Genomic DNA, 11,922 nt, shown 5'->3' on the forward strand with positions numbered 1-11,922 from the left:
GAACTCTTTGGCTGTAGAATACAGTTTGTTTCATCTGACTGTCACTTGTTTTTACATTGTGGCGTCATTTTCATGGCTCTGGAAACATGGATATCTTCAAAATTTTCGTAGTATTATTTTCTACGACTTTAAGTGTAATTTAACAGGTCAGCTGAGCTTCACTCGGCTTCAAACTGCTTTTGGCGATGAAGCTCCATGCAAGACGACTAATTCTAACTGGTTTGCAGAATTCAAACGCGGTCGTCTGAATCTCAGTGACAAATTTCGTGATGGTCACCCGTTTACTGATGTGAACAACAAAAACATCGATGCTGTGCGCCGTACGATCAAAACAGACAGGCATGTGACACACCATGAGATTCTCTTATCTTTAGGCATAGCATGAGTCAAATACAATCAATACTACACAAATATTTGGTTGTGAAAAAGCTGTGCTCTCGGTGGATCCCACACAATTTGACTGAGGCTAAAAAAACGGATCGTATTGCTTGGTACAATGCCATGCATACCAGAATCAACAAAGGGGCGTCAAATTTGGTGTGGGACATAGTAACAGGTGACGAAACATGGATTTATAGTTACGATTCCAAAACAAAGCAGCAATCGAGCGTATGGGTTTTTCGAGATGAGCCGAAACCAACCAAAGTGGCGCGCGTGCAAAGTGCCTCTAAGCGGATGATTGCTTCTTTTTTTAATAAAACTGGCCACATGGCTACTGTTGTTTTGGAGAATCGTTGTACCATGAATAGTGATTGGTACACGACCATTTCTTTGCCGGAAGTGATTGACAAACTCCGTAAAAATAACCGTAAATGCCGTATCATCTTGCACCACGATAATGCCAGTTCTCATACGGCCTGACAGACAAATGAATTTTTAAAGGTGAACAACGTTGACCTTATGAGCCATCCCGCGTACAGTACCGACCTGGCACCTTGTGACTTTTATATATTTCCAAAAATTAAGAACCAGTTACGCGGTCAACGATTTTCATCACCTGAAGAGGCTGTCGAAGAGTATGAAAAATTTGTCATAAATGTTTTCAAAATTGGTTAATTCGTATGAAAAAGTGCATTAACGCTAACGGAGAATATTTTGAGAAACAATAAATTCATTTCTGACCATTTTTCAGACCATTTATAGTATTTTTTTCTTATTCATTGCGGAAACTTATAGTGCGCCTCGCGTATTTTCAATTGCAAAGATATATAAGATTATTTTATTGTCTATTAATTGACCTATATGACGAGTTGTTACCTGAAGAACTAATTTGCGGATAAATTAAATTTTAAAAGTAGGTATAAAAGAGTAGTGAGGACTTAATTTATTTTAATTCTACGAAAAGGTAGCAATATTGTATTGTTCAAGAAACATCAATAAAATTAATCATTTAGAAACGAATCATGCTATGGAGGTATTCAAAATGTTAATGTTTGAGGTTGACCACCACCAATATAAGTTTTGAGTAATTTCTATTTTATACGTAAGAGGTAAACCACGGGATAAAATTATTGCTCGTGGTTCATATATAGGTGAACCAGGCAGGTGGTCCACGGGCAAGACGTGAAAATTTCTTTCGTGCTATTTTTCTAGGTTTACAACCTGATCGAGTGGATGTCAGACATCAATAATTATGATAATGATATAGTATGATGCATTTTATGAAACTCAACATGTTGACAAATAAGTTCGACACTCATTAAAAACTTAATAACGAGGATAATAATTGACTGCTCTTTAGATTTATTAAGAGTTTATAAAAACATACACAAAGTATGAAATTGTTCAAATAATGTTGAGGTCAACATTATCTACATGCCTAAGTTATGTTACTTATTTATTGCGCAACTTTTTATCTGGAAAACTACGAATCTTATTACCAGATCCATATAGCTAATGGATGAAATAGCATCCCCTGTTGTTTTCGTCATGGTTTGTTAAAAGAAGCAAATTGCCTCTGATATAAAACCCTGGTAGAATTTATTGTGTGCACATTTCACTTCGTCCCTCCAGCCTATAGAAGTTTCCTCCTTATTCTGAGTAAGTACTTCGCTCTTATCTCATTTTGGGAGACTAAGTAGTTAATCTTTGAATGCTAAATATAACATCTGGGTAATGTTTAGGTTCGTTTTCTCTGCTTAATTTCGGTGGCAATTTTTGTTATTCTAGAATATTATTTTAGTTTACAGCTATAAGTTAAAAATGGTGTATAAAACTAAACAATATAAAAAAAATAAGCCGATTACAAACCTCCACACTTGGATATCAATATTACAAACCAATAAGTGATGCTGATCTTGCTTACACTTTTAAATATCTTAAATATTTCAATTGCATGTATTTGTTACATACACCTCTATATCCATATGTGTATATCTTACATCTATTGTATAAAATATAAAAGAAGTTTGAGCATACTTACAATTATAGTTGTCTAAAGTAATTCAAACTTACATTCGTCTAATGGTCAGAGTGCAACATGAAAGTGTTGTGTTGGTAATTTGTGTGATAAAGAGGCATGTGAAGCAAGGGGAGCACATTTCTTTATTGTCTTCACAATACTTCTATTATTTAATATCCTGAAATAGTAAAAATATTTTACGATAATTTACACGAGCTCCGAACCTCCGGACGCTACCGAAATAATGTAGAGAAAAGTAACTTGATTGAATTTAGTAGCAGTACCAGCTCCTTGTAAAAGAGTTTGTCCAGGGTAGTACTGCCACCTTACCTATTTCTGCCTCCAAGCTGTAATGTGAAGGGTGCTGGTGAGATTACTGGCACATGGGACTTATCAAACCTATGTCTCAGGGTGACGGGGGCAGTGGCAATGCCACTCAAACCTGTATGATTTAAAGCAATAAGTGGCACTGCAACTGTCATGGACAGTCGTGCAGTTAGTTTACCACCAAGCGCACGACTTGCTCGTCCCGTCACTTTGAAAAAAGACTATAAATACCTACCTATCTTCGACATAACATATTTTTTCATTTTGTGTAGGTTTTTCTGGATAGTCTATTTGTTTGGGCTATTATTCACAACCAACATAAAATTCTCAGTTGGTATATACACATTATCGAGCAACTTCTCGTGTTATTTACAGGAACTTTTTAGCGGAAATTTACTTCTGCAAAACAAAACCTGTTTGTAAACAAAGAACTCGCATTACGGTCACCGTTATTAAAAATTTAATCGCGCCGATGTGATTTATTTGTATTATTTCAAAAACCCAATTTACATGCAGAATGCTTAAATACGCAATTACACCTGCCAATTTAATAATATCGCTCAACGCTTTTTTTCCTCATGATTTCATATGCGGAACTTAAAGATGACTGAGAATCAATCATGCCACATTTTTTGTATCCGGCAGGATTATGAATTTATGAGACGGAGTTTAGGAAGTTGTAAGATAAACCGATTGTGTCATAGCAGATCCGCTTCCTAAATGTGAGGGAGAGGCGTGAGCGCGTCGGTCGTTTCTAGTATAATTTCCACTGCGTCGTGAAACACGCGTCGCCTTGAAAACTTGCTCAGAATAAGAGCTGTGTACTGCAACATTCGGTAGCTATGAATTACTTTATGCACGCGTAGCTACAGGTTATTTACATTTGACTTTTTAGCCTCGACGCGGAAGTAGAATACGCGTCCTATGCTATAGGATATTCCGTGTGGTTCAGTCATTTAAGAGTAATTCCTAATGTGGACATGACAGACAGACATTACATGCTATTGTTATTTCAGTCCCACTCCGCCATTATAATCGTTGTTTACTTCACTAATAATATAATTTTAAAAATTTCTCGAAATATTTTGCCTTGCAACTACAAATATTCGGTGCCATCTTTTATAAGTCCACTACAGAAAATTTCTGAATGCACTTAACACACGTGAAAATACCTATTTTCTACACGAACAATTTTTGTACAGATCCATACATATATAGCTAAGGGGTAGAATTATCAGGTTGCGGTTTTCTTAAAAACATATACGTTAACCTTTTCTATACCAGAACGAATAGGCACCTTCTAAATAAATTTGTTCTGTCCTATATTACGTCAATATGGGCAGTCTCCATGATCAGTTGAGTTGTGGTCAAATGCTTGCCTATAAGCAATAAGAAAAACTTTCTAAAATGCAACTAGTTTCATCATAAAAGTTTTATAAAAGTCCTAACTAGCATATTCTCGCTATATTCATAACTAACGTGGTCCTAAGTTTGCGTAACAGCTTAGCCATAAAACTGCAACTGTGACTGTCCACACATCGCATGTTTGTACGTTTAAATTACCTTAAACTATAAATTATTTAATGTAAGCCTTGTCTTGTTTTTCTTGATAGGTACTCACGATAATCATGTACAAAGAGAATTGCAATTATTTTCAAAATTGAGCTATTAATATTAATAGTCATGTCCATATGTTGATAACATAGCGTAGTCGACTTCCTACTTAGAACTTTCGGCTTTCGCAAAGGTACAGATCCGTTTCCTGGGATGCCCCTTGCGCACGCGCCGCCCCTCCATTATGCGCCTACACATACAGTACACTTTAACTGGTTTCATATTTAAACACGTTCAATATGCGATCGGTCGTCGACACGGGCGAATTTTTCACGACACTTTGTGACCTTAAAGTGTCCTCAAGTGATTGGTTTTTATGGTGCAGTGAGTTTCTTGAACGGTTTCGTTTTGCACAGGTCAGTTTCCGTTGGAATAAATGCCGGTAAGTTTCATGATTAGGTGCTTTATCAATTTGTGCACATTTCAGTGTCATTAGTAGACATTTATCAAAACGGAAAAGATTTGCAAATATATCTATTTTCCAATGTCTAGGTAACGGATAAATAACAGAAGCAAAGTATACCTTTTGTTGATGAATTTACTTGCGTTACAAAATCATAAGAAAATCCAACTGTCCCAATAACATAGCTTTTACAACCTGACCAATAGATCGACACGGATATAAGGATTCATAAGAACAAATCACTTTGTTTGAAAAAACAAATATACGCGATTTAAATCCGGAAAAATAGTTTAATTTCCAAATCACTTTAAGTCAGTTAGTGGTAGAGCGATGGTAAACCTACTCTGCTCCTCCATTACTTCTGTGAAAACCACTAACGAGTTTGTAAGGTTTAGACTGGAAAATTGTCAGGACCATTTTTCGGAAGCAGCTTTCAAACACTATTTTTGGCATAAGTTACGGTGGAGTTCTTTTCTGACCCACTCGCGGCTTGGTAAGCATCAGTAATGCGGCAAAACAGCTATTAAACAATGACGCTGCCTTCGAATACGCTACCATACATTTCTATAGTACATTATATATAGACGTACTCACATCACTGTTGCCGTAGAATATATTCGTGGAAGTCTATCTAGGTATCTATCATGCTTTATCGCCAACGACTGGGTAAAAAACTCTTCTGTGTACAAAATGCGTGAACTATTTTACGTGATCACTACCGGCTATTGTCAGGAATTCGAAATTTTAAATTTACTGGTTCACAGATTCCTGCAAAATGGCCGGCAAGATTACCGCGGCGTTTGCACTGCTCACAGTGTTTGCTCTGGCTCACCTGAATTACGTAACCAGTAACCCTGCCATAGGTAAGTTTTGTATTCAGTCCTTCTTACTGACATTTTCTAGTAGTTTTCATATCATAAACGATTTTTAGTGTAGTCTAGCAAGACAACGGACATCGGAAACTTTATGTATTTTAAATCAATGTGTAAAACGTTGAAAAAAAATTTATGTCAAATGCGTTTATTATTTAATAGTCAACCTAACCAGAAATATAAACATGGGTAAATTGGTTTTTATTACAAATCGTGGGTGTGTTATTTTTACCTCTATGAGCTTGGATCTAACAAACCATTCAAACCAAATTAGTTTACCAGAAACACTTCTTAAATAGATTCATCTTCTTAGGAATGTTAGAAAATCAGAAACTTTCGTAGATTATTCGAATAGACGAAATCTATCGTCTCTTAAGTACGTCTACAAGACAATTCAAACTTTTAACGAATAAACGATTTTATTGACCTTTTGTTGTTGTAATGTAGTACGAAACATGAGAGTTCGAAATTCTATGGACTACCTTTTTCTTAGCCAATCTTTTAATCAGAAGATGCATGATATTTCCTGTAGGTTTTGAAGCTAATGGAAAAACCTAAGTCAGATGTGACTGTTCGTGTGATGTAAGGCAATGACCTCAATATTTAGTTGGACTGTTCACTTTCGCTGCGAAGTTACGCAAACTCACCTTAATCGCTTACACTTGACCTCGTAATGACAGTTTATACGAGATTCACTGGTAAGTAATGCTTTGAAGTAATTGCTTACAACTGAGTTGCTTTAGTAGCTGTAGAGTTCGTCCAGAAATGTACTGCCTCTTTCTACCACCAATCAGTAATGTGAGCATTACTACAACATACATTCCGGCTTTGAAGAATATGGGACCGGTGAAATTACGGGCATGTGGGACTTGTCAATTCATGTCTCAGGGTGACGGGCGTCGTAGCAGTACCCGTCAGATCTTTACGATTTAAAGCTCTGAGTGTCGCGTGTCGCTTACCATCAAGCTCACGACTTGTTCGGTTTTGTCGTGGATATTAAGATTTCTTTGTGACGGAATGAAATGCATACTGCATGGTTGTAAAAACTCAATGAAAAAATGTGTAGGATGCTTTATTTAAAAATGGGCATTTTTAATGTAAATTTTGTATCCACAGCGGTGCTTGTAAGTATACTGTGGAGGTAAAAACCTACATTTTTCTGTTTCATTGACCAGTTGTATTTATGGCGAACATTTTGTGTTTACCGATTACATGAGGTCACTATACCCAAAATGTCGTAAAGATCCTCTACACTAATATCTATAACACTAACTACCTACGTGGTTACGTAATAACAGTGTACTTCCAAAAAAGCTTAACACTTTAGTTCCCGATATTTCCCGAAATATCGGGAAAATAAAAAGAACTCGTACTTTGGGAAGAAATCTGTAATTAGTAAATAATCACGAAAGTCTTAAAATGTATATATTAAAACTTTATTGTTCGTCGTATTCATGAATAAATAAACGCCTTTGGGAGTTAAGTCATATATCAGTAATGAACACATGTGTTCAATCGATTGTAAAATTTAGCGGGAATAAGAAAACGTTTGTAATAATGAGTAAGTAGAATTTAATATAAGTACGTCATATTTTTTGTACATGACAAAATGCGAATGCAGGTAACTACTTCTAACAAGTAAATCTCTATAGTGTATATGGAAAATATGTAAATGTATTTCAATTTTTATTGAATTGACATTTAATTATTTTTTACATTGACTTACAAATAAATTTTTATGTCAAATTACTCCACTAGTTTGTTGTAATTATTAATACAAATATCGAACACTCAGAAAAGATTCATTCGATCCGGCCGGACTCGCACCGACGTCTACTTATACCGTGCCAGACGCTATACCAACTTAGCCACGGAACAAACCAGCGGACCTAACGAATTTTTCTATGTGTTTGTTGTCGTATCTTTATATTTGGTTTTTCAACGACTTTTTAGCCGTAGTGCCATCTATGAGAAATCTTAAGTATTTCGTCACCCTATTAGATACCTGTACAGCTACCAGCCCTGGCTAGTAACGTCGCTATTCATTGTATTTAAATTTTTAATAAATTGATATTCAATTATTTTTTATGTGAAACTACTCCACTAGTTTGATATAATTATTAAACAAAGATCGAACACTCAGAAAAAAATCCTTCGGTCCGATATGTAAATGTATTTATTATAAGTATATATACTTATAATTATTAATACAAAGATCGAACACTCAGAAAATACACTCAGGAAAAATTTCTTTGATCCGGTCGGATCTTATACTTAATAATAAAATTAGATAAAGCACAATAATTCAGTGCAATACATGAAAATTGGGTTGCCACTGTAGAGTACCCAAACCGCTGGCAGTGCCCTCTTCTGTCTGACCTTGCAAATACGTTGGACAAGGTATAATGATAATATGATAATAGCGACCACGGAATTGCAATATAAATAAATAACGCACACACTTATAGTTACACACTAGGTTAACTCTATGTCCCAGGTGCCATCATCACAAACTACACCCAAACTCACGAGAGAAATAAATGTAGGCCATACAAATATTTCTCCCGGCCCGGGAATCGAACCCGGAACGTCTGCATGGCAGTCCAACATGGTAACCGTACGGCCGCGGAGGCAATTTCTATGCAATTGGTATTTGTGTGTTTACAGATGAATTTGTGGTTGTATTTGTGATTTTTATGCGAAAGACATGACACGTGCAATTCCAAACTCTGTTTGATATCAATATAGCTGTCAGCGGTACTAAACACTTATTTTTCTCTACTCCATAGCTACCAGTTACGAGTCCTTGGAAGTATGCATCGAAAACTGCGCACAATGCAAGAAAATGCTCGGTGCGTGGTTCGAAGGGCCACTCTGCGCCGAATCCTGCATCAAGTTCAAGGGCAAATTTATTCCAGAATGTGAAGACTACGCTTCGATTTCACAGTTTTTAAATAAGCTCTAAAACGATTGTGTTTTTGACGATTGGTGTGTAAAATGCTTAATGCGGTTTCAAACCATAATTTAATTAATGTAGGCTTAACACATTACTTAAGAGCATAATTTGTCTCCTGCACATTTACTGACATATGTAATTAAAACATACTAATCACCACGTTCTTTTGTCACATCAGTGTCGTGAGTTTTCGGCTAGAGGCAAATCTAGAGAATGTACGATCGAACAGATTGCATGGGCTGTTTGTACTATCACGATCGAGCAAAATGGAGCGCGCAAATCTTTAATGGCTTCTTTTTGTCTCTAGTTTTAGTCCGTGTAGACAAAAAAAAGATAAAATGAGGTGAGCCATTTTGAATACATCATGTCTATAGAATTTTATAGCCTAATTTAACCAAAATGGTTGCTTATTCTACTATTCTCTCTCTCTTACTTATGAATAATTAGAAGCAACGATGATGTGATTCTAGTAGACGTCATTTAGTGCTCTAGAACAATTTTGTACCTCATTATCGTTATACGATATGGTATCAGCATTTTACACACTATTTAAAAGTCACGGGTATCCATAGAATGTACCAAAGCGTTTCAATACCTAGAATAAATAAAGTTTATTATTATATTAATCATATTACAGGGATTAAATGTAAGTTAAAAATGTAATCCTATAATTAAGTACATAAACCGATAAAAGAAATATTAATTTGTAGCTTCAAAAAATTTTTCATATTTTTTCCGATAAGCTAGTACCTACCTACCTAGACTTTACCCAGTAGGTAATCAAATTCTTAATTTTTGTTTCTGGTCCCTAATATTTAATTCCTTACTGTAGATACTACGGATAACAAAAAAAAACAACATTTGTCATGGTCACTATCAATGTAATGGAACGACGGCATAAAGAAATTGCCTCTGTACCTTCAATTTATACTAAGTAAATTTTGCAGAAAAAGTAAGACAGAATTTCAAAGCAAAAAAATGGATAAAAATGTTTCAAATTTTTTGACGACGGAAAATCGTAAATAATATTAATTATATGTCTGATAATATAAAAATGTACTAACGTATGTGAAAGCTTCGGTGTGCGAGTTTCCAATTTTTTAATTTAATAAAAACAGACAAATAAAAATTTGGTTTTTGTAACGGTGTGTCGCTTTCAATAAACATTGTTAAATTGGAAAGTTTATTTTATTTTTAGGGTTCCGTGGTCAAATAGGATCACGTGATCAAATTTCTTACAGACAAACTAACAGTGTTAAGCTTGCAACATTATATTTAGGGCAAGACATCTGTGTCTGAACATGATAATTAAGTACTGTTTCAAACATAACGAGATTTAAAATTATTCCATTGCATCGTGACCATGCTCGAGTCTTTAAAATTTGATTAGTCAGATAAAAAGACACCATTTACTCGGTTCTAGTTGCAACTAAAACTAGATTTAGTCGAAGGGGTCGGTCTATCGTTCAAAAGTTAAAGTATGTTTTACTGTTTACGCTGGAATAAGCGTAACGGCACCATTCCTCAATCTCGAACACTACATCTATATGATTGCACTAAAAGTCGTGATTTAGTCGGTTCTAGTCATAAAAATAGATTTAATCGTTATGCCGTTTAAAAGTTATAACCATATAACAATGTTCTACTCAATAGAACTAGTAGGAACGAAGGTGTTTTACTGTCCACGCTGAAACAATTTTATTCCAACTGCACCATTTTTGAATCTCGAGAAGCACAGTGTCTAGCTTAAGATCTGGTTGCACCAGAAAAAGTAAATTAAATGGTTCTTGTCGCAAAATTTTAGAATTACAGAAACACCATTATAACTTTGAACGGCGGGCGGACCGACTAAAACTAGTTTTTTGCGACTAGAACTGATTGCTTTTTATAATAGACCAGGCTAATCAAATTTCAAAAACTCCACCGTAATCAGTCTGAAATAAATAAATATCACTAATTTGTCACGAATGTTAGCAGCCAAATTGTAATTAAGCACGATTGGCAATGAAAGCGCGCGTGCAATTGGGTTTATCGAGCCGCACTCGCTTCTTCTTAGTAAATGCGGTTGGCGCGATTTCGCATTAAAAGCCTATTCAGATATTACAAGCGATGTGTGTGGCGAAAAATACTGCGCGTTATTCCGCCGGGTATTTGTTTGAAAACGACCTGCAGCTTGATTTTGATTGCCTCTCCCGATCGGAAATTGAGTCTTCCGAGTCTTAGAGGATAGAAAAAAAATAAAAGAAAGGAGCTGCCCTAACTACAGAATGAACGTGGATACCTAAACAAAAATTGAACGAACAATTGGAGGATTTCCTTAGTGTCGTACCATAATATATCGATAAGTCATCATCGACATGCAAACATTTAATTAAAATAGATCAATATTCCATTTGGGAATATTTTAGGTTAAATGGGAATATCCGGGAATGTCACATGAAATTTTGAATTTATTGTTTTGCGTTTACAAATACTCAAATATTACGAAAAGTGAATTTGCACAGAAAAATGTAATTTGAGAGTATAAAAAAAGAGAAAACTTTGTTTGAAAAAAAACCATATAAATCCTAATATAAAATTTAATAAAATTAATAAAATGTTGGTAATTGTTGTTAACGATTATTTTGAGATAGTGTTGTTCTTGGAAGCGTACATATTATCGATATTCTGTTATTAAAATAATTCACTACGAGGTTTTATATTTTATTGTTATTATTTTTACTATTTCAAGTTTACCTACAAATCAAAAAATAAAAAAGAATAGTTAGAAATCATACCACCGTATAATAGTGCCGAATATAAACATTGAATAGAAGACCATTTTTATTTCTTCGCTTCATTTTGAAGAGTCAAATTGTGTTCTGGTGGACACTGGACTTGAACAAATTGTCTACGCCAGTGTGTAAGTACCGGTCGCATTCTAGAAACCCTGTTCAACTATCTCTGCAGCTCGGCGGAAACAGTCCAACAACGGTATCCTAAAGCGCAACTTGTCTTTTAGGGGGACTTTTATGCCCATCACCAGGAATGGTTGTTCCCATACCAAAAAACCGACTATGCTGGAAGAGAGGCGCGGGCATGTGCTCTATCGCTAGACCTCACCCAGCTGGTGAGCTGCGCTACCCGGGTACCGGACGTTGACGACCACACAGTCAAATGCCTGGATCTTCTGCTGACAACCGATCCAGACCGCTATCAAGTATCGGTCTCGTGCCCACTAGGAGCATCCGATCACTGTCTGGGGAAGTCTGTATCTGTCTACTCCACACCCGATCTCAGTACGAGAAGTACGTGGTGAGAGGATGTGGCGATACAAGTCAGCAGATTGGGATGCGATGCGGCATTTCTT

At 35.7% G+C, this 11,922-nt stretch overlaps 1 protein-coding gene across 2 annotated transcripts; it reads left to right on the forward strand.

The window, feature by feature from the left end:
• The first annotated feature begins 2,007 nt into the window (after window positions 1-2,007).
• LOC113229281 (eclosion hormone) lies at window positions 2,008-9,307 on the forward strand. 2 transcript variants are annotated; one of them, XM_026462826.1, is made up of 3 exons: window positions 2,008-2,040; window positions 5,510-5,608; window positions 8,407-9,307. In XM_026462826.1, the coding sequence occupies exons 2-3, from the start codon at window positions 5,521-5,523 to the stop codon at window positions 8,580-8,582; spliced, it is 264 nt and encodes an 87-aa protein (XP_026318611.1). In that variant the 5' UTR covers window positions 2,008-2,040; window positions 5,510-5,520; the 3' UTR covers window positions 8,583-9,307. The 2 variants fall into 2 exon arrangements, with proteins under 2 accessions (XP_026318611.1, XP_026318612.1); XM_026462827.1 differs by lacking the exon at window positions 2,008-2,040 and adding an exon at window positions 4,690-4,724.
• The last annotated feature ends 2,615 nt before the right edge of the window (window positions 9,308-11,922 follow it).

This window comes from Hyposmocoma kahamanoa, unplaced genomic scaffold, assembly GCF_003589595.1.
Source record: "Hyposmocoma kahamanoa isolate Upper Pololo Valley unplaced genomic scaffold, ASM358959v1 296, whole genome shotgun sequence".
Lineage (NCBI taxonomy): Eukaryota > Metazoa > Arthropoda > Insecta > Lepidoptera > Cosmopterigidae > Hyposmocoma > Hyposmocoma kahamanoa.